The sequence below is a fragment of the Biomphalaria glabrata genome, chromosome 5 (genome assembly GCF_947242115.1).
Source record: "Biomphalaria glabrata chromosome 5, xgBioGlab47.1, whole genome shotgun sequence".
Classification (NCBI taxonomy): Eukaryota; Metazoa; Mollusca; class Gastropoda; family Planorbidae; genus Biomphalaria; species Biomphalaria glabrata.
This window is the reverse complement of record NC_074715.1, coordinates 21,474,647-21,501,147: the sequence shown is the minus strand read 5'-3', so window position 1 is coordinate 21,501,147 and position 26,501 is coordinate 21,474,647. Positions and strand designations below refer to the sequence as shown.

At 36.9% G+C, this 26,501-nt stretch overlaps 2 protein-coding genes across 6 annotated transcripts in view; one reads left to right on the top strand and one right to left on the bottom strand.

The window, feature by feature from the left end:
• LOC106068920 (chitotriosidase-1-like) overlaps positions 1 to 6,009 on the top strand; it is a 39,386-nt gene extending 33,377 nt beyond the window's left edge. Inside the window, exons 11-13 of the mRNA XM_056028428.1 lie at positions 2,842 to 3,021; positions 4,632 to 4,754; positions 5,617 to 6,009. Coding sequence (XP_055884403.1) covers positions 2,842 to 3,021; positions 4,632 to 4,754; positions 5,617 to 5,757 — 444 coding nt within the window. The 3' untranslated portion in view covers positions 5,758 to 6,009. The remainder of the gene's footprint in view (positions 1 to 2,841; positions 3,022 to 4,631; positions 4,755 to 5,616) is intronic.
• Positions 6,010 to 7,698: 1,689 nt separating this feature from the next.
• Positions 7,699 to 26,405, bottom strand: LOC106068919 (uncharacterized). Of its 5 annotated transcripts, none has more exons than XM_056028427.1 (9): positions 26,341 to 26,405; positions 20,024 to 20,164; positions 19,368 to 19,547; positions 18,101 to 18,259; positions 17,474 to 17,674; positions 15,525 to 15,752; positions 12,050 to 12,184; positions 10,921 to 11,145; positions 7,699 to 8,513 (listed from the first exon to the last, which is right to left on the bottom strand). In XM_056028427.1, the coding sequence occupies exons 3-9, from the start codon at positions 19,507 to 19,509 to the stop codon at positions 8,323 to 8,325; spliced, it is 1,281 nt and encodes a 426-aa protein (XP_055884402.1). In that variant the 5' UTR covers positions 19,510 to 19,547; positions 20,024 to 20,164; positions 26,341 to 26,405; the 3' UTR covers positions 7,699 to 8,322. The 5 variants fall into 5 exon arrangements, with proteins under 5 accessions (XP_055884402.1, XP_055884399.1, XP_055884400.1 ...); XM_056028424.1 differs by lacking the exon at positions 26,341 to 26,405 and adding an exon at positions 21,511 to 21,624; XM_056028425.1 differs by lacking the exon at positions 26,341 to 26,405 and adding an exon at positions 20,398 to 20,643 and having other exon boundaries at positions 17,474 to 17,605.
• Positions 26,406 to 26,501: the final 96 nt, after the last annotated feature.

The window sequence follows — 26,501 nt, the reverse complement described above, 5'->3', positions numbered from 1 at the left end:
TTGAGTGACTTGCATCTGTATTGTACATTGCATCCGCTTGTTGCTCACTGGTTCGTTGTTCTACTTGGTGGGTTGGCTGTGAAACAATGGGTTCACTATTGCTCACAGATTGAGTTGTGGTGATGGCTGACATTGACGCCCTACGTGTCCAGCCTCCCATCAGTTGGTGCAGACTGGTTATCCATCATCAGTGTATGGGAAGAATCCTTTCTTCGTCCTTGACCACACAAGACCCGGCGGTGCTGTTGGCCGATTTCTGTTTTGGTTGCTATGTTTCGTGTGTCTTTGTTATGGTCTGCGTTGACTATGTGGTTGACTAGAAAGTGGGTTAGTTGAACTTGGCAGACTGTTATAGCCTGACCCCTTTATCTCTTCAAGTTGCTTTACTAACTTGGCCAATTTCGCTAAGAGAACCTCAGACCACTGCTCTTGAGCTCGAGCTGCATCTTTGTTCTGGTTCTCCAACTTGAATGCATAGTTTCGTAGACTTTGAAAACTTATCTGGGGATGTTGCGCTATGAACCTAAACATCTCTCTGCGAAGTTCTGGATCTCTCACTCCATAGGCATATTGGTCCCTCAATCTTTCCTCCTTGAAGCAATCTATTCCTTCTCTTTTTTCTTGTCTTATGGCCGTTGTGAACTCCTTAAATAGTCAGTGAGAAAATTAAAGCAGTGACTCACTTCTTCTCTGCTGCGACATCAGAAATGCAATCTCTGCCTCTCGCACCGGTATGATTACTTCAAAAGCAGATGTAAGTGCATCAAGCTGAGCTTCTGGATCACTTCTGATATGAGGTGGCTGAAGAATTGTATAATCTGCTGCTTCTAACTGGAACGTCTCGCTTCATAACGCTACCCCTCCTACTTTTAACCATGGAATTCGATTACCGTTATCACCAAATCCTCCCCGCCCTTACGCCTTAGTAAGTAGCCCTACATACAAGCTCTGAGTATTCATCGGCTTTTCAGCTCTTTAGGAAAATATCTCAAAGGCTCTCTGATGTTGTTTTAGTATGCGACTTTTTTTTTAATTGCATCCTGCGCATCCAACACTTACATCTTATTTTGGTCGAAACCCTCCTCCCCCATTTTAACTCTCCCCTAACATAATTTTGGCCCTTGATTTATAGTTCGTTACGTTGAATTACAACGGCCCGCTTTTATCGATCTCCCACAAACAAACACAGACTTCTGGTCTGCGTAATCTAGTTTCAATCATTTATAGCTTTCTTCGTCACTACCCCTAAAAAAAAATTTTTACTTTTCTTCGGCTTCTTCATTCACTATTGAAGTATTTCATAAGCTCTATGTTGCTTTTGGTCTGACCCCATTCATTTGTTCTCACTCTGGCTGCGTCCCTCACCCAAGAATTCTAGTCTCTTTTATTTACCTCCAGCTTCAACACACAAAATAATCGAGTTCGTGGGGGAAGTACCGATGACTCACAAATCAGTCATGGCCCTTGGGCTTATAATATAGATTTCTGTTCCATAATAAAAGATAATTTTTAAAAATGTTTAAACTATCGAGATGACAGTCCAGAGCGCATACCACAACACCAAGCAGCCGTCCCGACCATGCATGCTGCAGCCACTCTTTAATATACTTGACCATTTTAAAACTTATCTGTGCCACTCTACAGTTCGCTTAGCCCTTGTGTTCGACGTTTGTAATTATGAGCCCAAATGAATGATGTTTTAATTTTGTTGATCTATCCTGTGCAATGAAGAATCTTTAAGATACTATGGTGTCATTTATAGTTCATAAGGTCGAATTTCAGCTGTATCCTTTATAACTCGGATTGTTGGTTTTGTTACTATTAGACTTAGATCCTTCTTCACCGTTGTATATTTTATCACTCGAATAGTTGGATTTGATTATTGTTAAACTCTTCTTCTGCGCCGTTCGGCGCATTGGGTCTGAATAGTTTCTTTAGCAAATATATATATATATTTACTTTGCTCGTTAGAAATATAGAATAATAAAATAAATGAAACGTATGATCTTACGTTATTTTTAATTCCCCTCAGTTGCGAGTAGCTAGAGATATCTGGAGTATAGACTTTTAGAATAATATAGTAAATATTATTTATGGAGATTAACATCATTGGTGGATAACTATAAATCTAAAGCAGTTTGGTGTGTAGGCAGTGCAGCAGAAAGCTTTGATAAACTGTGTAGTCCAGAAGGTTACGAAAGTGTTTTTGCACAATAAAATCAAATGTCTAGCTTCTTTCATTCGTAGCGAAAGTAAGTAGGATTATTTGATTGGCAACATAGATCTTTCAATATGGTTTTCTTGACATTGTTTAGTAAGCTAGTAACTTTAGTTAATAGGTCCCAAATATACCTTAATACATTAGTTAATTGGTCCCAAATATACCTTAATACTTTAGTTAATAGGTCCCAAATATACCTTAATAATTTAGTTAATATGTCCCAACTTTTCGTCCTCTCTCTTTTTTGTTCTTTAAAATGTTACCATATTTTATTGCGTCCGTAAACCACATCTTAAAATTCATAGAACTTAGTTGACTGACTTAATCTTGTGCACTCCCAGGGAGGGCTGCAACCACATCTCTCCACCGAACTTAGTTCTGGGTAGCTTTCTTTGTCTGCTCCCATGTCATTCATAGAACAGTTGTGCTTAAAACTTATCATGCAAATCCAAATCCAAAATGAGGCCACACACTGCTGTACTATTGAGCACTAATTATATACTTTTCATTGTATATTGTTTTTTATGTTTTGTTTTACAATGGTAATCTAGAGGTTGAGACAAATTTAAAGGGCTTTGCTCTCTTTCAAAATCTTATTGATTGTATTTTTTTTTCAAAAGGATCAGAACCTTAATGCTTGGGTAAGTGCTGTTGGCAAAGACAAAGTAATTATGGCGATCCCATTCTACGGAGCAGGCTACACATTAAGTGATCCAAAGATGACTAGTATTGGGGCTGAAATCGAAGGTCCAGCGCCCTCCCCAATATCAAAGATGATGGGCAGCATCCCGTATCCAGAAGTAATCATTACACACTCTAGTTACACAGAATGAGCGTAATGTTCGCAAGGAGAGTGCTAGAGAGAAAGAGCCATTCTTGTGTGAGGCTATATCTTTGATGTTGATAGACTTTCCAGCTAATTCAGTTTCATCACTAAACAAGAAATAAAAAGAAAATGGAATTTTAAGGGCTCATTCTGTGTAATTAGAATCAAAACGTTTGCGCTTAACCATGTCTTATCTATATCTAAATACATCTATCTTTATATGAATAAATATATATTGGGGATTAACATCAATGGTGGATATATATATATTTTATTTTTTTGTGTGCATAATATGGTCGTACCAAGAATTTTTTCGGGGGGGGGGGGGGGTCTGCCCTCCAACACACACACACATATATATATATATGTGTGTGTGTGTGTGTGTGTAGTTTGTACCCTTGAATGGGCTCTTCCTTTAGTTAGTGGAAAGACAGAAGACACCCCGTCATTGCCAGCTAGAGTCTAGGGAAGCGCTGTGAGCTCCCTCAAAGAGGTCCGTCACGGACAAGCATGATATTTAAAACTTTTTAAAAAAATGCATATTCTGAGGTATCTACAGTGCATTTTTTTAATAGAATCACATTTTTAAAAAATAGAATGCCTGTGGCGTTTTCAGGCAAAGTAAGAATTGGTTCTCCATTTCCTACTTTACCTATGCATTCTATAGAATGACTAGATCTACATAAGGCAAATCAGAAAATGTATTTATTAGAAAGGTATTTATAAGTAAAATTTTAAAGAATGAGAAAAAAATATACACCAGCATTTCTGAAGACTAAAAATACATGAGCCTCTAGGCTATACCAGTGTTTCTCAAACTATGTTCCGTGGAACCCTAGTGTTCCGCGAGGCCTGAATAGGTGTTCCACAAACTACTGGAATAATTGACTAGAAGGCGCCATGTCAATTAATCTTTCTAAACAAAAACTAAGCAAAGTGTTCCGCTAAATGCTCAGAAAGTGCGAAGTGTTCCGTTAAGGGTAAGGTTTGAGAAACACTGGGGTCTAGACTAAGTGCCATTTCAATTTTCAGATAATTAAATAATTCTTTAAAGCAACGAATCGTATTTAAAAATACCGGTAGTAATATACATTAGGAAATATAATTTACTTACGTAAACAACGAGAAATTATAAGATATGGAGGGTATTTCGCATAATAATAAACATGTCTACCAAATGTTAGATGCGTTTTATTTTTCAGTTCTCTACCCTTCCTCTTTCTTTGCTTCTTATAACTTATTATGACCAACATAAGGGTCAGACAGCTGTTATCCAGTCACAAGAAATCTCTCTCTCTTTCCCTATCTTCCTATCAGAAGACAGTTCCATTGTAAAATCAATAGATAATTTCTTCTAGTCTTTATGTTTATGTGAACATCTCATCCAACCCCAAAGACTGAGTGTAAAATGTTGGTATTTTTTTGTAACTATAATGTAGTGTGACCCTCTAAAACATACCCTCTGAAGTAATGTCTTTATGTAGTTTATTCTGTACTCTAAACTCTAAGCTCATGTTGTCCCATTAGTAAATGTCTCGTGTGTTACATAGCTGCACAATTAATGGTCAATGGTCTACATTACAGATCTGTTTGATAGCATCCCAATTCGGTGCTAAAAAAGTCAGTGCCACTGATACTGACAACCCGTATGTATATAAAGATAACTTTTGGATGACATACGAAGATCCAGGCAGCATTGTCAAGAAGGTAGGAAACGAGTCTTGTGCCTAATATCTTGTGCCTAAAGTCTTACGTTTAGTGTCTTGTGCCTAACGTCGTGTGCTTAGTGTCTGGTGTCTTAAACAAGTCGTGTGTTTAGTGTCTTGTGTTTTTGTGCCTAAACTTGTTTTAGTGCTAGGTATTTTGTATCTAAAGTCGTGTGTTTTAAGTCTTGTACCTTAAGTCACGCGTTAAGTGTCTTGTGCCTATTGTCTTGTACCTAAAGTCGTGTGTTTTAAGTCTTGAGCCTACTGTCATGTATTTAGTGTCTGGTGCCTGGTGTCTTGGGCCTAAAGTGCCCTAAAGTCGTGTGTTTAGTGTCTGGTGTCTTAAACAAGTCGTGTGTTTAGTGTCTTGTGTTTTTGTGCCTAAACTTGTTTTAGTGCTAGGTATTTTGTATCTAAAGTCGTGTGTTTTAAGTCTTGTACCTTAAGTCATGCGTTAAGTGTCTTGTGCCTAATGTCTTGTACCTAAAGTCGTGTGTTTTAAGTCTTGAGCCTAAAGTCATGTATTTAGTGTCTGGTGCCTGGTGTCTTGAGCCTAAAGTCGTGTATTTAGTCTCTTGTTCCTAAATTCGTGTGCTTAGTGTCTGGTGTTTTATGCTTAGAGTCTTGTGTCAGGTGAATTGCTGTATAAACTACCGCGTTCAATAGAGGAGAGATATTTACAGTCTATGAAATAGTCTTGTACATCCCTATGCTTAAATAACCACTGTAGTTTTTATGTCATCTGATATTGCCTTGTTTATCCTGAAAGTCATGCATCGTCCCTATATTTTCGTTGTCATTATTAAATAAAAGCTTTTAGTGACATGACTAAATGTTTTTTTTTTCATTATTGATGTTTGTAGGTAATGAAGTATCGAGAAGCAGTTGCTGGATTTGCTCTGAAACACATAACTGATGATGATGTCTTTGGCTTCTGTGGTCGCAGTTACGAATTGCTACGAACTGTTTTGAGGGCATGTGGGGGAAACGATCCATTTATGTAGTTATCACGAATATTTGTTAAAAAATGACATCACATCTACAGAAACAAACCAATCCCAACACAACTAAACATCTTCACTTTACACGAAGAAACACATCCGTAAGTTATATTCAATCTACACAAAATAAAAAAGAAATCCTTAAATTATTTTCACTCTACACTCATTTCTAAGTTTTTTGTTCACTACAAAATAAATATATACTTGAAGTTGTATTTACTCTGCACAAATAAACATAAACAAATACTCAAGTTATCTTCGCTGTGTTGGTGTTGCTTCAATTCATGTCAGTTTCGCATGAGTTGTCTCGCGAAACATTGGAAATTTAAACATTCAAAACGCTTACAATTTATTGGCGTGAGTACTTCGTGTGGATCATTGGTGTGGATACTTAGCCTGAGTACTTCGTGTGGATCATTGGTGTAGATACTTAGCCTGAGTACTTCGTGTGGATCATTGGTGTGGATACTTAACCTGAGTACTTCGTGTGGATCATTGGTGTGGATACTTAGCCTGAGTACTTCGTGTGGATCATTGGTGTGGATACTTAGCCTGAGTACTTCGTGTGGATCATTGGTGTGGATACTTAGCCTGAGTACTTCGTGTGGATCATTGGTGTAGATACTTAGCCTGAGTACTTCGTGAAAGAGTTTAGTAACGCCTCTACGTGTGAGACAACTGATAATATTGTATATCTCGAAGATGCCTCATTGATTGATAGTTTAGATATTTTAGTTCCTATTTTCATACTCCTATTTCAGAAATTCCTGACATAATTGTATCTCTAGTGTAGATGTCAATGGTCCTTATATGTTTTGTACGTCTGTTCATGTCGATATTGTAGTGAGACGTCTGCTACCTAAATAGATATCCAGTTCGTTCATCATGGTTCGATGAGGACCACTTTCGTCATCCAGGGGATTGAGGGCTTTGTACTGCGGTTTTGTGTCTACTAGTATGACAAATGCGTGAAAAAGATTCCATTGTGTAGATTATATACTATTGCATTAACGGGATGGAAGGTTGAAATGATGGTTACTATAACAACTAATATCCATTCTTTAGTCCCAAAGCGACTATGGATCCTCTCATATTCGGGATTAGCTATGGTCGGAACGATGTCACCCACACAGCAGTTCCCAATTCTCCAGGAAGCTGATGTGTCCAAAGGAACGGCAAGTGCCGATACGGTTTGGGATCACCGGTGTCAAAGACTTTGCCAGGCGTAGCACTATATGCTGCAAACTGCCTATGGCTCGCCGGCTCCTGATTTTTTCCTCAGGATTGACTCCTGAACCCTTTCCCATATTTGGATATAGCTTCAAGCCAACAGAGGTTTGAATTCAGAGTTTTCCTTCGCTTAGGTGGGTAGCCAGCAAAGGCTAAAGAGCCCCTCCTGCTCGAAGCTTAATGGTTTAGGCACCAGTTACTCCCCTTTGCTCACTATCTAAACCATTTATAGGTAGTGGATAGCTTATATCCATTACTATGATAACCTAACTAAACCATCAACTAATATGCTTTGGTACATTTTTACTTTTGACCAGGGTTTTAGAATTTCATAGCGGTTGTCCATCTATAAAAATCCATAAGGTTGAATGAGACAAAATATTCATATTCGAGTCTTTCAGTACATTTACATAAACACATTATTTTAACAAGTAGGAGAGTCATGACACTCAATGCAGTAATGACTTCTTACAAGTAAGAATTTAATTCTCTTCTTCAACTCTTTCAACGGTTCCTTTGGGCCCATAATAATCATGGAACAATGAACATATTGCGCCCTTGTTTCTGCGCAACAGTTTATCATTGTTGGCTTTACAAGTACGAAATCTGAGATTTTTTTCATGCACAGATACAGGGCCGGCCTTAGGCCACTGCAACCTGTCATTTTGGCGTACCAATCATATGCACGATTTTTTTTTAAAAGGCGTTACCAGCTTTCACTTAATTAAAAATTTATTGCAAAGGCGAATGTATTTTCTCATACAAAATCTTAATTGTGACAATATGCGTATCCCTACCCAGACAGTGCCCCGCGTAATCTCTTACGCAATTGTTACCACCGGCACTGCACAGATATGTAGTTACATTATCTTGTGTGCGACTGTGTGTGTCTATATATTGCTGTATGTGTATGTATGAACCTAACGGAAATAAAAAAAAATAATTCTGTGAAGCTAATTGAATATGGTAACGTTTACAAACTGGTTTTAGATAATTAAATAAAAAATAATTTTGACTTGGAATCAACATTATCAAAATGCATCGGAAGATTTCCTTGCAGAAGAGCAAATAAACCCGCTTACCTGGACGTATTGGTTAAAAAGTTGTTTTTTTGTATTATGTTTAAATGCTAAACTAATCTATTTCTTTTCTAGCTAAATTTAGTGGCTTTGCTTTTTCTGTCAAAGAAATGTCCAAAATTATTATTTTGGTTGCCTAATAGCATAAACTGTGTGTTACTGCGTTATAAAACGCCCTTTTTATTAAAAGGTTCGCAGTCTGCCCAAAATTTGTTTCTAATACTAGCATCTATTTTTAGAACACAAGTGATCGTTTGTTTTACATGTTGGCATATAGAGACGACGTCCTGTAGTCGTTCTTACAAACACTAATATGTTTAGATAACTGAGTTGGTGATTGTGTAGCTAGTGAACTCATTGGCTCATACGATGTTTGCGATTCCCTTTCTGCAGCAGAGGATCTAGTTTCATCCGACCTTTGCTCCGTCATAATGTCATTTTGAAGTAATTCTAGATAATAAAAAACCAACTATATTAAAATAGCAAAAGAATTACAAAACTAGCTAAATAGATAATAAATATTAGTCTTCTATTATTTAAAATAAAATGGAGAACAAATCTTTACTGGGGCGTAAACTGGTTCCATTGCTAGAGTGGCACTAAACCCATTGGTGAAATCACTGCTTATAGAAAATTTCAAATGAAACGCCAAAGAATATAATTTTTTTTTACAGCTCTCCTATATTTAATGTAGTAACTACTTGGATTGAGACTAATGTCTCAGCACTATCACCAGGGTTCTACTGTAACTCGATTAATTCAGTCATTAACCAAAGAACTTGGTGCTAATGAACACAAGGACTTCATTATTCTAGCCTCGTTTTCATTCCACACAGTGTTAACTGTCTTCTGCGAAACTTACACACTTCCTGTCATTTTCTCATTCATTCTAACTAGCCTATACAAGTCAAATTATATTACACACCCATACATTCCTCCGTGAGGAATTATGACAAAGCAAACTCATTTATCGGAAACAAGTAGATTTTAATTAAAATTCAAGTGTAATTAAAAAAATGTGAGCGAATTTTCAATGTTATGATTAATAAATGCAAATATTATTTCCTTCAAAGTCACGTGGTTTTCGTTGCCAGCTATGTTGTGCTTGTGCCGTTATAATATAACCTAACTAAACTTATAAGTACTATTTAGTCTAAGCAACGGAGGAGATTAAAATATATATCGGTATTTAAAGTATGAAAAGTTCCCCTTTCAGACCATGGCCAGCACAACGACCAACCGCCTTTACTTTCCCTAACTTTAAAGTTAGGTGATCTCAGTGGTGCCCTAAAAATCCTGAAGCTGAAAATCCCAGTTTTTACCGAGATACGAAACCAGGATGCCAGGTACGGAAGCCAAGCGCTTAACCACTCATCCGCCGAGCCCTGTATTGGTATTTATCTACCTCAAAAACCGTTCTCAACCAAAACGGCAGTAGCATGAACTAAAAGATAGGCTTGAGGAAGCAAAATATATTCACACTAGATCCAGTTTGACCAAAGCAGACTGGGTGATACAGTATCCGCAATACTGTCACGTTGGACTATGCTGTCGATCTATTTTTTTTTTCTATTTTGTCTAATGAGGCACCAAGGTCGTCATTATCATTTAATAATGATACGTTACAATACAGTCAAAACTTATTTAAGAACAAGAAGTTTTTTCCTAAGGAAAACAACTTGTTACAACCATGTATACAAAATAATGTTTTTTTGTTTGGTGTAATGCACAAATTGTAAGACAAATTTCCATACGGACAATAAAGATTTTATTATTATTATTAAGCTTATGTATTTATTATTCAAACTTTTAAGCGATCTAAAAAGGAACAAATGTAAATTCCCCCCTCTATCCTTAATCTCCCCTACCTGACCCATGCCTAGCTAGCCAAAACTAGCCTTGATATCTCTCATGAAAGACTTAACTCTCGACAAATATATCCCTCCCTCCTACCCCCTCTCTCTAAGTCATACTCTTCAAGTTCAAGGAGTCTCGCGCTTCAGCTTTCGAATTAAGAGCATGTCGTTTTAAAGACGTATATTTTAATAGTTTCCCTGCACCATTGACCCTATCACCATCTACTTCTTTTATAACTTTGCTCAACGTCAACAAGTTCTTAGAAAAAAATAAAGATTTCGACCAAACTGAAATCAGGAACTTTCATATTTATAGTTTTTTTAGTTGCATCCATCAATATTTGTGTGTGTATGTGTGTGTGGGGTCATTTCAAACATTTCTAATAAAATTGCTTCTATCAGTGCGCCAGTCTATCTATATACCCTCAACCGCCCCCGCTCAAAATGTGTAAATCCGACCCTGCTTAGTACATGTTCAACATTTAACAATGAAGAGGTTTGACGCAGCATGTATGTCTACGCCCCGGACCTCGCTGTTTTTCTCCAATAATTTCAGACACGATAGCCTGGGCAATGTTTTTCAGCCTAAACATGGTGTTCGGGTGGAATTGGTCATTAGAGGTGACAATTAAGCCAATTGGGAAACAAAACATAAACCCCGTTGGGAGGACTAAGAGCCAAGTTCATTGATCTAGCAGTGTAGCAGGGACGGTAGAGAGCGTCAACAAACATGTCACTATTCCCACAACGTTCCTCGAGGGGGAGGGCGTTTTTATGGTGGACACCTGCATAGCTGTTGTGGTACGAAAGTTCGGCATCCGGTCTCAAATCTAAGAATAAGAACCATCGGTAAAAGGAATTCCCCAAGCAGAACTGTTTGATCAAATAGACAGATAGAGGCAAGCTACCGTATGCCTAAAGTTCCAAGAGTCTTCAACTCAACTCGTAGGACTATAATCACTATACTATAACAAAGAAAAAGACACGACTGGCCAACTTACTCTTAAACTGTAGAGCTTGAAACTGTAGTGTTTTATAATGCGAAATATCCGAGGAGTCAGACTTGTGTATTGAGTCGTAGGGCTTATCGCTGAGACATAAGCGTCTGTTCTGTTGCCATCGCTTGTAAAGAAAAACTGCTGCTACAATTTCCAATATAATTATTAACAAAACACCAATGGCCACACCTATACCAAGACCAGTGTCAAAGGTCAATAGAACTTTTCCTGTGAAAAAAAAAGAAGATTCGATCAAAAAGATCTAGCGCTGAAGACTTCATTAGAGTAGGGAAGGGCTAAGAATAGTAAAACAAGAGAATTCGTAAGCTGTCCCTGAGGTTTACTTGTTTGTTGACCATTGCAGGTCAAAGTGCAAGGACATAAATAGAAGTCCGTTTGAAAAATATTTTTACTTGGTAGTTTGTACTGATGTGACGAAAAGATTCTTTTTTTTTTCGGTTAACATTTGATTGGAGAAAAAAAAGTCGATTCTTAGCCCCAACAAATGCATATAACTTGTGTTTCAGGATATCACAGATTTCAATATCTACACTTAGGCTTAGATGTGTTTTTAATGTTTAAAACTGAAAAAATCGAGATAGTAATAGGAGTTTGACATATTTTAATATCTTCAGTAAGTGTTCATTCAATTTATATCTGAAGAATTTAATGCGCCTATTTATTCTACGATTCAAATTTGTGCTATTAAATTTATCATTGTTCGCTATATACCTTCTGACTGTTTAAAGTTGTAAATGGCGTTGCCGGGTTATCCAAAGATTTAGGGCTCTACCAATTCATCTCATTGGGAGAGTCACCAGTAAAGAAATATGTTATTCTTGTTTACATATTGATTTTTCTTGCAATGTTATTGTAGAAAACTAAACCTCTCAACATTTGGATAAATTTGCACTATGCACCTTTACACAGTGGAGCAATATATTATTAATTATGTAATAACAAGCTTCTTTTTCATTTCCATTGCAGATTTTCATTCATGGCGGATAACTCTAAATGGTTAGCCACTAGGTGTAGCCGGTGTAGAGGAAGTAGATTATAGGGCGCCCTTAACATTGTTTAGCATTAAACATTGGTACCGAGAATTTGTTATTAATTTAAACAACTCTTTTACCTCCGTTGAACTTGTGTAGATCACAGTGTCCAAAGCTGTCAAAACATTCTCCCGCCTCTTGGTGACACGAAACATTTCTACATAGTTCAGGGCAAGTTTTGTCACACAAGAGTCCCCATGTTCCCATGGCACATTCTGCGGGACATTAGTACAAGAGGGACGGTTTTGAAGGAATGGGAGAGAGAATGAAAAAGAAAAACGAGGTAGTATTAGAAAGAGAGAATAAAAGAGAATTGAAATAAGAGAGAGAAAAAACGACGACAAATGTAGGCATATGAGAAAGAGAATATTAAAGAAAGAAGGAAGCATGAGAAAGAGAATATTAAAGAAAGAAGGAAGCATGAGAAAGAGAATATTAAAGAAAGAAGGAAGCATGAGAAAGAGAATATTAAAGAAAGAAGGAAGCATGAGAAAGAGAATATTAAAGAAAGAAGGAAGCATGAGAAAGAGAATATTAAAGAAAGAAGGAAGCATGAGAAAGAGAATATTAAAGAAAGAAGGAAGCATGAGAAAGAGAATATTAAAGAAAGAAGGAAGCATGAGAAAGAGAATATTAAAGAAAGAAGGAAGCATGAGAAAGAGAATATTAAAGAAAGAAGGAAGCATGAGAAAGAGAATATTAAAGAAAGAAGGAAGCATGAGAAAGAGAATATTAAAGAAAGAAGGAAGCATGAGAAAGAGAATATTAAAGAAAGAAGGAAGCATGAGAAAGAGAATATTAAAGAAAGAAGGAAGCATGAGAAAGAGAATATTAAAGAAAGAAGGAAGCATGAGAAAGAGAATCTTAAAGAAAGAAGGAAGCATGAGAAAGAGAATCTATGTGAACGACCATTGATGTCAGTTCATGATTGATGAAGTTTTCTTATTTAGTCACTAATTAATGATACTGTCGAAAAACATAATTAATGATGTGGTTAAAGAACATACCGGTAGTAAATTTTGTGATGAAAAAAATATAATTAATTATTTGGTTAATGATATGATTGAAGATATCACTCCTAAATGTGATAACTACTGATAACACAACGGTTTGTGTGCCGATAAGGTTTTAAAAAGCTTATTTCAACTCACTCACTCGACTGTCTGGTAAAAAGTTTGTAGACGTTATTTCTCCCACCCCAATCAAGTTAAAATTTTGCACAATTATTTCTAATTATCAATTTTTAAAATTACCAATTAGTTACCAATTTTGTTTGGTATCGAACAAGAGAGATAAATTTTACTTGACAGATATGGCGGTATAGGCTGAATTAGTCCCCTTTATATGTTGTGTGGAGAATTGGGTCGTTTTAAACTAACAATAACTATTAAAACCTTCTATTTTCATAAGCACTTCGCTGGCACAGTGGTTAGTGTATCGGCTTGAGGAGGCTTGAGCCCGCGAGTTCGAATTCAAGTCGACGAACATGTCCGAGCCAGCTCAGGCGGCATTGCCTGAGGACTGTAAAGATGCTGAGAAGGACCGTTCTTGCGAGGATCTCAGTATTACACACTCTTTCTTTCCATGTCATTTTTTAAATCCTTCGAAAGCAGGACAAGTGGAGTGAGTTTAGTTTTCTCTCTTGCTTTGTGTAGGTTGTCCACGACTCACTGCCGTAAAGTAACGTGTTAAGAACGCATACCTTGTAAACCTCCATTTTGGTCACAGGAGGGGCTCGTTAGCCTTGGCTGGCTATCCATCTAGGAGAAGGAAAACTCTGAATCCAAACCTCCGCTGCCTTGCGGCTATACCCAAACTCAGGAAAGGCTTCGGGAGACAACCCTGAGGAAATATCAGGAGCTGGTGACCCTTAGGCAGACTGTTGCACATTGTGCTACAGCCTGGCAGAGACTGCGGCGCTACTGAACCCAAACTGAATCGGATATTCCGTTCCTTTGGTCTCATCAGCTGCGCAGAGAGGGGGGAACTGCTGTGTGGGCGACATCGTTCCGACCATAGACAATGCACGAGCTTTCATCTCGCTAACTCGAATAGATTATAGCGCATTATGAAAACTAAAAGCATAAATTTCGCTAAACAAGGTTACAAAGACAGTTTGTGTGGAAACACAAACTCAAAATCGGCCCCAGAAGTGTTCCATCCAGGCAGGTAAAAAAGCAGGTTTCAATATTATCAGAATGAAATTCTATCAAAGACAAATGGCAGAAAATAATGGAGAAAAAAAGGTTAACAGATCTTGTGTGGTGCCCCAGCGGTCAACCAGACCATAGGATAGGTGAAAGTGAATGTGAAGTTAGATGTGAACCTGGCCTTGATGTCTTATAATGAATATCTAATTGATCTAATTGTTTTGTAAAGGGCCAATCTCTTATTCCTCAAGAATAAAACAAAAAAAAATTAAAAAAAAAAAAATTTTCTTCGTTTAAGTGCTTTATCGTTGCTATACACTGCCACAGTTAATGCGATAATACGAAAAACTACTTATTAATTGTTGTTTTAAATTATGTCTGACTTATATGCATACTAAATAGACTTTTTCTCTTTAAAAAAAATAAATATTTTTTCTGTGTAAATATAGTATTGGTATAACAGAACTTATAAAACTTAACAATATAAATATAAAAAAAATTCTGAAAATAAAATCTACAATCGTTTGCAAAAATGTGTTAAAAACACGTTGAATGGTTGTTCCCCATAATAAAGAGTTTCAAGTGTTTGTTACTATTAATAGTGAATAGTTGTAAAAGTGGTGTATTTTTATGAAAAAAAAACTGCTTGCATAAGTGATTTATAAATTTACATTTTTCGCTTTCAGAAAAGAAAAAAGTAGCCGTTACATCAGGACTGTGAATGGTCTAAAATATTGTGATGTCGGATTTTCACTATCTTTTCTAGTTTACGAGATCTAAACGGGAAGGACGGACGGACGGACAGACAGGCCACACAAAACTAATAGCGTCTTTTCCCTTTTTGGGGGCCGCTAGAAAAATTGTAAAAATATTTATAATCGCACATATATATTATTGTTAGTCTAGATCTATTACAATTTCAATTACATAACTAATCCAAACTAATTGATACAATTACACTGAATATAAGCTTAGTATTTTTTTTACTTTCCTTGTTTATCTCATATCTTTCTAAATCAAGTATTAATGACAATTGATTTTTAATTGGTTTAAATTTTCTTTTCTGTAGCCAATAAGGAAGCATAACTGATATCTAAAGTGATTAAAGCGATTCTTTAATGAACGGATATAAAGCTTTCAGTTTCAATCCAACACTAATTGCCATCAAGTGTAAACTGAGCCTCCCTAAGTGCTGGTACAAAAGGAAATGTATTTTATAAACTTCAAGTCCTGTTGTCTTATAATTATTGTTAATTAAACTCTCATTTTGCCTTTAGAAATAATTTCGCAATGATCCTACTATTAATGGTAAAAAAAAGTGAAAAGTTAAAAAGGTAAAACAAAGATATTGAAGACGCACGATTGCTAGAATGAATAACAGTGAGAATCCAATAATTCGAGTTACCTCCAAATAGTTCCACTTCACACAATGTTAAAATAGCGTATTTATATTGGCTCTCTGCTGTCGGTGTTGCAGTAATGGTCAGTTTACTGATCGGCTCTCTCAGGGCGAATTGTACATCGTATCTCAGTTTTTTACCGACACTTGTGTCGTTGTATTGAAATATTAAAGCATCTGTTATGTTCATGGCTTTTAAGTGAAAATTGCGTAGGCGTTCTTGGCAACAATCTTCTGTTTTTAGAGATAAAAATGTATTGTTGATCCAGGACCGTACACTTGCGACATCTTAATGCCTTTTTTAAAGAAAATTAGCTTAGGTTATGAAAGACATAAAAATATTCAACCTTTCCACTAGGCCCAATGTACAAAAATTAAAACCCACACCCGATGTTCAGCTCCACAATTCACTCTACCATGACATCAGAAACCGGAAGAGCACACAACGTTTAGATGTAATAGCAAAAAGTATAACTAAAATTGCAGTGGCGTAACTAGCCATGTGCGGGTGGTGCGTGCCGCACGGGGCATTAAGTAATGGGGGCATCAAGCTAAGGACTACTTTGTTAGTAAAAATTACACATCTGTTTAACACATGACGAAAAAGAAACAAATGTATTTGTTTCGCTGCTTTGTTTTTCTCCTATATGCTTTCTTAAATTAAATATAAGCTTTGAATTATCTTGAATCAAATTAATTACATTTGTTTAAAGCTCTGAAGGCAACGCACGTTTACACGTTCTTCAGAGATACACGGTACAGTATTACTTCATTGTTCAATGCCCTGTATTTATAAGAGGGACAAAGTTGTGTTGGTACCTTACTAAATTGTTCAGTACATTTTTTTTTGCTTCCCATGCTTCCCCTTTTCAAAAAGATCAAGTACTACATCTACATTTGAATCCAACACTAGATTGAATGTGTGATGGAAGTTATCTACGAACATTGAAAAGTATGAGACCAACAGAGCTCACATTCAGTCATCGCTTCCTGGGAGGGACATTTAGTAGTTTGTCTGTAGGGAACAGTATTGACAAGAAGGCGCAAGATTTAATTACAGAATAGGGAACGAATATAAAGAAAATCTTGAACATCATTTCTTTTTCTCTCAGAGCAAAATCTGGTACTCCGTGCGTGGACATCGAAAACAAGTTAAAGAAGTATTAAATGGTTAAAAATCAAAGCAATTTCTTGGATTTAGTGAAACTATTATCCAAGTAAGAACCACTCCTGACATAACATGTACTTCGAACCAAGCTTAGTTCCACACCAAATGTGTAAATGTCTCCAAAATACAAAGTGAGTTTATTGTGATTTAAGACAAATGCGAAAATATGATGAAAAAATGTTGATGGTGTTCCTAACAATATTGACAAAAAAAAAAAAATTCCTATGGATAGAAATTGACTTCAACGTTTGTCGCAGTTTCTTCAGAAGCCTGCAACGTATGAAACAAGGATATGTTGAGCCCTTGAGTTTTATAAAAACATATTCGCTAGAATAATCAGTCTCGAATATCACCATTTTAATTCGCATATTTCTGACGATTGTGGTAAGTGTGGCTACATGCAAGCGAAATAGTTCTAAGCTTTAGTTGATCCAGAATTACGACACACTCATTAGGCAATTTTGTCTATTGAGCAAAGGCTGGATTAAAAAATGATTTTGAAAATATTATTGATAAATTATTAGTAAGAAAGCACTAAGATTTATATGTAGTAACTATTTGTAAAATTGATTTTTTCTTCCGAATTAGCAATACTTGAAAATCGAATAAACATTTCTTTTGGAGAAAAAAAAACTTTACTTTTTCATTCTTTTTTTTTGGGGGGGGGGGCGGGGAAGGGGGTCATTATGAAAGCCTACCGCACCGGGCATCAAATACTCTAGCTACGTCACTGTAAAATTGAACCAACAGTGATAGTGATATTGTTTCTTTATTTTACAATAAATACCTCTGTTATATAAGACAATTTGGTATACTGTCTTGGGAGAGTCCATTTCAAGGGTCCAGGTGGGTGGTGCAGGATTATTCACGCTTGTGTGTGTACAGGTAGTTAGATTGCTGATTCGATCTCCATCGACTGCTAAAGGGGCCAGGTGAATGTGATAAGTGTTTGTTTGATGGGCTTTTTGTTTCAGGGCTACATTACGACCTTCACAAGAAACACTTAAATTTTAAGATATTAGTACATTGAACAAGACACAATTAAGTTTTAAGATAATTAGTACATTGAAGTAGACACACTTAGGTTTCAAGATAATTAGTACATTGAACAAGACACAATTAAGTTTTAAGATAATTAGTACATTGAAAAAGACACACTTAAGTATTAAGAAGATAATTAGTACATTGAACAAGACACACTTAAGTTTTAAAATAAATAGTATATTGAACAAGAAAACTATGAAATTCATTTTCTGACACCCCCCCCCCTAAGAAAAAAAAAGATCTTTTTTAATAAGAGGTGGTGAGGGGATCGGGAAAACTGGGTAGACATATTTCTGGTATTTTATTCAAAGTAGCGTTCTTCCACACAAAGTAATACACACATCTTTATAACCATATCATCCCAACTAACCTCCATTAACATATAAAGAGCACAATGACAACAAGCCAGGACCTGTGACCAGCAAGGATTCATTAGATGACATGTCACACATGTACTCGATGGTTCTATTGTCTAGTCTGGCAATAGTTGTTGGATTACTGCAGTGGATCTTAAAGTTCATCAGCTGATCTGGTGAACACAAAAAAGACCAGGGATATAGAAATAAAGTAGAAACTGTGTCATTGTTGTTTCTACAGTACAGTACATGTGTAATGTTTAATAGTGAGTCACATTTTTATTTTATTCTAGTGTATCACACAGCAGAGACCGGCCTATCGATAGCTAATATTGATAGCAAGACTGGGACATAATGACATCTTGACGTATTAGTTTATCGATAGCTAATATTGATAGCAAGACTGGGACATAATTACATCTTGACGTATTAGTTTATAAGGTGCAAGCATAAGTTACGTACATGGCAGAATGAGGCATGATTCTTTTAAGGTATTAGCATGGCCTTATTGTAAAGGTTGCGTCCCTTCGAAGCTCAATTGACAGGTAAGGATTTGGGAGGAGAATTACACGACACAGGAGCTCAACGACAAACAGACTCCTGAGAGTGGCAAGATATATGACTTGTTAATATTTTAATTAACCTACAAATCATAGATTTTAAAAAAAAACTGCTTGGCGCAGTTACATTTCATGGATGGCACATACCAGCCTAATACCAGGCACCAGAAATTTGACATCACAGTATTTTCGAATCGTAAATAAGCATAAACTGAAAGCCACTCTGTACCTTGAAAGTTGAAGACTGAGAAGTCACCTAACCGAAAACTTAAGCCTTTAAATCACAAGATTTCTGGACATGATACGTTGACAGTGTTGGTTCTATTTCATCCAGTCCCCTCATTTTAAAAGCACTAAATGTATAGATATGGCTACCTTTAGTAAATATTTGAGTATGTCATTGTTATGTACATTTTGTCAAGTATTTATACTTTTAATTCTTTGCACTTTTTAAAACGATATAACTTTGTTTAAGTTCATCCTTTCTTCCAAACTGTATCAGGAGTTCTGGCCGAAACACTGTCCTAAAACCCCTTAATAATGAAGAACTATCAGGTCTGGAAACCATAACGCAGTTAATCTCGAATATATTGGTCCAAATGAGAAGGAAGAAGATGAAGATCCCTGTATAAACAGGTGAACTATGCAGACATTGTGTAACGTCAGTCAAGCAAATTCTCATCAGTGCCATTCACTGTCAATGAAAAAAACCAACTCTTACCTGTGTCGTTCACAGTTAATCGAATGGAGCGTATCCAATAGACCTGGCTCCATGCTAGTTTGATCGCTTGAACGCAAGGATCAGTGTTACAGGTTGTATCATCTCCATCAATCAACCATGAGATTGATTTCGAGCTTGGCATGGTGATTACAAAACAATCACTAACTGTAGCTAGATCCGCTGGATAAAAAGGCATAAGCAGCATGTTAGGCTTCATTGTCATAGACATTTCTTAGCAAGATTATTCTTTCAATAAAGGATACGGATGTCGTGTACTAAATAATATAAAGAAACGATTCATCTACAGCTATAGCTACAGTAGGAAAAGTGTCCTAGAGAGACTTTCAATCAAGGGCTGTATGATACGAACAAGGAAATGTTGGCCAGCATACTGGAAGAGACCCAATGGATGGCAGAGAACAGGTTGAAATAAAGTGATCTAGATCTATCAGAACGTTTATCTTGTAACTTGAGCGGAGACTTTTAAAATCAACACAACTGGCTATAGTCGTGTATCTTGTCAAACCAAGATCAAACTTTTTCATGATTTTTGTTTTCCAATACAAAACTTTCCAAGACAAAGACTGCACTTATATCAAAATACACATGTATTATTAAAAGCGTGAAGCCTCTAGTCATTTCTTGCATGTACTTACCGAACTGGCATTTTAATCCAAACCAGCCTTTAGCACATTTTCCTGAACACTGACCGTCAGCAGTACATCGGTCATTACCGGAACAGTGACACTGAAATTGACAGCTGGGACCAAACCATCCGCTTTGACATGAGCCTGATACTAGAAATATCGTTTTTTTAGAGTTGCTATGTAAACCTGTATGTCACTGTATCCGTCTAAACTTAAATCTTTATTTATTTTGAGAGAGAGAGAGAGCGAGAGAGAGAGAGAGAGAAAGAGAGAGAGAGAGAGAGAGAGAGAGAGAGAGGTTGAAGGAGAGAGGGAGGGGAGAGTGGGAGCTATTCGTAAAAAAAATGTTTCCTAATTTGACTTACTTAATATTTAAATCTTACCTCTAATCTGCGTTACTGAAAAACATTGACAAATCCACAAAATAACTCTAGCTAAATGAATGGTGTCCATTTCAATCTACCGAGAATAATTTCCACGAAGTAGACACTTAAAAGACAATAGAGTCATTGCCTAGCTAGACTAATTTCTTTGAAAGATAACTTAGAATTTAGAACATGTAAACAGAGGCAGTCCAATGTGTAGGGGACGAGGGGGGCGGGAGGTTGCGCCTCATGGGTTTATGCATTAGGCCTACTTAAAAGCCTGGAACGAAAAAAAATACTCGTCATAAAACGATACCAAATTTTTTCGTTTACTCAAGCAACAATTATCTCAATGGTAAGTGTTGGGGATATCCCATTCTGTACTTCATGCTTCAAAACGGTTAGAAAGCCAATGAAAATACGCAGTTTGCTTATTATGAAACTGTATCAGAAATAAGGTTGCAATGCCAAATAGAAACAGTGAATGTCGTATTTTTGCAATTAAATGATGTTGTAACTGCTCTATTCCATCACAATAAAACCCGTTTCTTCAACACCAATGTGAAAGCAGTTTTTTTCATGTGTCGCAGGGACACGAAGAGTAATAAATAGCAATGCAGACAATTTCTAGTCATTCACCAACTAATGCTTGCGACATATAAAATGGTTTTTGGATGGATAAATACAATATCTAACTATTTAAGTCAATGTTCCTGAGAATCTGAGTAGGCCTATATTTTGTGACTTGATCAGATACAATCAACAAACTAGATTCCAAAACAAATATTTAGCAAAAGACAATAAATATAATGGTAGCCAAAAAAAACAACAGATATTCAATTATGAAGTCCAGAACAAATATTACAATCCCCAAAAAGCCATAATGAAACCGATATTTTTGACAAATAATATGATTAATTATATAATTAGCCTTATGTATGGATTCAAGATTTATCTCAACATTTTATTTTTATTTTGTCTCCCCATTGATTGAAGAAGTTACAAAGTCTGATAAAAGAGGAAATATCATGCGAGTAGGGGAGAGCAGTGAGTTCCATCCTTACAAATTATATGAAGAACTAGCTGACTTTGATCATGCGAGTAGGGGAGAGCAGTGAGTTCCATCCTTACACATTATATGAAGAACTAGCTGACTTTGATCATGCGAGTAGGGGAGAGCAGTGAGTTCCATCCTTACACATTATATGAAGAACTAGCTGACTTTGATCATGCGAGTAGGGGAGAGCAGTGAGTTCCATCCTTACACATTATATGAAGAACTAGCTGACTTTGATCATGCGAGTAGGGGAGAGCAGTGAGTTCCATCCTTACAAATTATATGAAGAACTAGCTGACTTTGATCATGCGAGTAGGGGAGAGCAGTGAGTTCCATCCTTACACATTATATGAAGAACTAGCTGACTTTGATCATGCGAGTAGGGGAGAGCAGTGAGTTCCATCCTTACACATTATATGAAGAACTAGCTGACTTTGATCATGCGAGTAGGGGAGAGCAGTGAGTTCCATCCTTACACATTATATGAAGAACTAGCTGACTTTGATCATGCGAGTAGGGGAGAGCAGTGAGTTCCATCCTTACACATTATATGAAGAACTAGCTGACTTTGATCATGCGAGTAGGGGAGAGCAGTGAGTTCCATCCTTACAAATTATATGAAGAACTAGCTGACTTTGATCATGCGAGTAGGGGAGAGCAGTGAGTTCCATCCTTACAAATTATATGAAGAACTAGCTGACTTTGATCATGCGAGTAGGGGAGAGCAGTGAGTTCCATCCTTACACATTATATGAAGAACTAGCTGACTTTGATCATGCGAGTAGGGGAGAGCAGTGAGTTCCATCCTTACACATTATATGAAGAACTAGCTGACTTTGATCATGCGAGTAGGGGAGAGCAGTGAGTTCCATCCTTACACATTATATGAAGAACTAGCTGACTTTGATCATGCGAGTAGGGGAGAGCAGTGAGTTCCATCCTTACACATTATATGAAGAACTAGCTGACTTTGATCCGCGGCCTGTGGGTTTACCTGATTTGTAAAAGAGTTTCGCTCGTTAATAAGAGATAAATTTAGGTATTTTCTTTTATTTTAACCTCCCCCCCCCCCCACGATTGTGTGTGTGTGAACATACACTACGGTCTCCGCCATGATGGACTACATTTATGCCACGTTATATCAAGACTGGTCAAACGGTTTTGATTTGTATGCGGGACATACATACGTACATACATACACCTTACATTCTGCTTTATTTATTAGATTACAAAACTTGATACTTAAATTACCTGATTCTATTACAGCTGTTTCAATATATTACACACACAAAACAACGAATAAGAAATGTACCCATTGTCGTTAGTTAATAGTTAAGAACTAGCGCTACGTGTTTACAGTAGTTCGGGAAGACTATCAGCTTTGGTAGTTTCGTTGGCACAATGGTTAGTGTCTTTGTTAGAGTAGGCTTGAGCACGCGAGTTCAAATTCAAGTCATACAACGGCTTTTTAAAAATAAAATGCATTAAAAAAGCCATAACCATAACATTCAGTAGATACTCCATTCTTTCTCCCTGCCCCACTTTTTCAACGTCCAGACAAGTGATAGGATCATAGCGCTTTAGTGAGAAAGCTAAAAGCATGAAATTGCACTAAACAAAAACAATTGCTAAAATGATATATAATCGCACAGATTTATTATTCTTATTCTAGTTATATTGCAAATTTAATCACATGACAGATCCAAACTAATTGATACAATAACACTTAACTCATTAGTTTTATTTTTAAAAAGGTATTTTATATATTATCTTATCTTATCTTCTTATCTTATATAATACAGACGTTACTTCAAAAAAGAAGATGATTACGTCCTACGCGTCATGCATTTAGCCATGCATATTAACCAATGACTTAAATTCTTGTTTTATCTATTAAATCAGTTATAGTCTTAGCTCGTAAGATAAATCACTATAGGCCTAATAGTAACTTAGAATCAGAAACTGTGTTTCTTTAATTCTTTTTTTTTAAATTTAGTTTCTATTTAATGGTAATGTTTATAAACAAAATTCGAGCAGCTTGTGTTTCTTATTTAAAATAGGGAAGGTAGTGTGGTCGAGAGGCTAAATACGCTTGAACTTGGCTTGGCTACCTATGAAGGGGGTTCGAGGTTCGACTCGAGCAGAGTTGTGCTTACTGGGCGTCTAAAGGCAGCACGGAAAACCTACTCCAAGATACCCCCTCCTCCCCCACTGGTCCACAAATGAGATTGGACCACAGCGCTCTGATCAAGCTATAAGCATGAAGGTAGGGCTACATAAAAGCTATAATTTAATATAAATCTGTTTAGACTGTTTCACAATAAAGCCTCCTAGCTCGCCCATATTTAGATCTTGCGCCGCCACTGCGTGTAAAGTTTTGCCATGCGTAAACTGAAAGTTTAATCATACGAGCAAAGCTCGCTAGTTGATCTAATGTGCGTGACCCTTAGTAGGAAACAAATAACTTAATTATTCCTGTGTTAGATTGAAGTGTTAGTCAACGACTTGAAAACAATGCCTTTCATTTAGGACTAGATCCATAGACTTATTTTTCATACTTGGTCTTTTCGTTTGGTTGTTGTCCTTTTGTGTTGTGTGTGCCATACATGGTTATTAAACATGTTTAGTTTTCTATGTACAAATTGTATTCTAATGTATCGAACGCAATCTTTTAGTTAGTTCTTAAAACACATTTTCCCCTAAAAGACTTTATATTTTCGCATCATCTTTTGTTGGTAATCTTTTATTTTAAAGTTTTAAAATGTACGAGACAAAACAGATGGATGATGAACAAACTAACACTCCACTATTTAAAACAAAACAATCTATTCAGCATTATTTCATTTTCTCTTTCTCTCATCTGTTGTTTCTTTCTGTTTTCTCTCTCTCTCTCTTTCTCACTTTCTCTTCATCTCTCTCTCTTTCTCTCTCCATCTCTCTCTGTCTTTATATCTGTCTCTCAATGACCGTTTCAATATCACTAAGATTCCAACAGTGTAAACGTGACATAAAAGGTAGAAAGTAATAGTTTTAACGTGACAGAGACGTATAACCCCAGCGAGTGGGTCTGTAAGCAAGGGGACCAAGCGTTTTCCTGCATTTTAAGTTTCCGAAATTCATTATTTTTTGGTCTATACCACACTTTCCTCTTAGTAAGAAAAGCGCAACTTAGACTTAGGTCCTCCCGCAAAAGCGCAAATCAAAGTTAAATGAAGAAAGTGTTGGGACAGGTTGATACTTAATAATGAGATACTTTCTCGGCACTTGAGCATGGAAGTTCAGAAGGGCTTGATCGAAAGATCTTGTTCTTGTCTTTAAAACGTTTTGGCGCCCTCTGCGAGTGGCGCCCGGGACATTACGCCCCGTTTCACTTCGCCTCTGACCTGTACACTGACGAAGACAACCGAAAATCTAGTAACCACTTGGGAATGGGAAATAAGCTACTTAGAACAATCTATGGAGCTATGCAAGAGGAAACTGGGCAGAGGACACGCACTAACCGTGAAATATATCAATTGTATGAAGACCCACCTATAGTGATGGAAATAATAATAATAATAAAGAACAGACTAAGTTAGGCAGATCACATTGAAAGAATGTCAGAGAACAGAGGAGCAAAAATGTGTAGGGCCTACCGGCTAGGCAGGCGACCCAAAGGCAGACCACGAATACGATGAATTAATGATGAAGGGGCAGATCTACTGGAGACGAAAAGCTCAAGAGAGATCTAAATGGATGAGAGAATGTGTTGTCGCAGGCCAAATTATAACCCTCCATGCGTCCATGGGCTGTAGCGCCACTGGGATGGATGAATGGATATATTAATAGATCAATATATTCTTTGAGAAAACATTTTAAGGGAAATAAAAGTGCATTTAGCTTTTAATATAATTCATTGCACTTACGTAATTTATAATTAGATACATTTTCTTTAGTTTTCTAGAGTATCATATAGATTCTAGAATAGATCATAGACTATATATAGTCTATGATTATTATATTCGAGTCCGAAGATTAGTGAAGAATGCAGTATTTCCCGTGGTTGCGTAGCTGTGACATACATATTTTGCCTCATCCAGGGCAACCAGGTGCTCTCTTCTATGTCAGCTAAGGCAAGTTGGCGCCTAAGCTGGTCTTTGGAGTGTTTCCGTGGGGCACCTCTGTTAAGTCGACCACCTTTTAACTCAACAAAAAGACTGTCTTTCGCATACGTTCGTCTCTCATACGGGATACGTGCCCTGCCCAGCGTAACTGTCGGATCATAAGAAGTCTCTCTATGCTGTCCATACCGGCGTTCGCAATGACATCGCTGTTTATAGTGCGGTCTTGCCACCGTATATCCATGATGGAGAGCAAGCATCTTTGGCATCCTTTGGTGAAAGCGCTTAAGTAGTCTTAGTTGCTTTCTGTATAGTATACCCATGTCTCAGATCCATATAGAAGGGCTGGGAGAACCACCGCCTGGTAGACATTGATTTTTGTAAGCAGGCGAAGTGATTTATTCCACCTAACTCTTGCCTGAAGGCGTCCGAAAGCGCTTCTGACCCTTCTGATCCCATACAAAAACAAAGGAGATGGTCATAACGGAGTTTTTCTATGCCGATGATTGCGCCCTGCTTGCTCACAATGAACATGATCTAAAGAACGCGGTCAACGAATGTGCATACGCAGCCGCCTCTTTCGGTTTATCTATGACCTCGGGAAAACAGAAGTCATGTTCTAGAAGTCACCCAATAAAACCTACTCAACCCCAAAGATCACCATAGATGTGGTAGACCACTTCACATATCTGGGTAGTATAGTATCAAATGACTGCTCACTCTCAAGGGGAGTCTATGATTATAGATATAGATCTAACACAAACGCTAGATTTAGTCTAAATAGATCTAGAAATAGATATTCACCGGAAGAAGAAAACGGGAGATAATCGTAATAAATCAGCCATTAATTCATTTTTATTAATCTAGATTCTATATCTAGAATAGAATCTAGAGTATTCTAGACTATTCTAGAGGTATGGTTAGGACTAGGAGATCGATATTCTTGGAAGTTGGAAATCAAAAAG

Bases quoted from the DNA above. Each gene is read 5' to 3' on its own strand.
- LOC106068919 (XM_056028423.1), bottom strand. From the start codon at position 20,467: ATGGACACCATTCATTTAGCTAGAGTTATTTTGTGGATTTGTCAATGT. The intron at 18,260-19,367 runs GTAAGAGTTGGT...TGTGTTCACCAG, and splicing joins ATTAACTGTGAACGACACAG to ATCAGCTGATGAACTTTAAG. The intron at 11,146-12,049 runs GTAAAAGAGTTG...TTTTTTTCACAG, and splicing joins TCTACACAAGTTCAACGGAG to GAAAAGTTCTATTGACCTTT.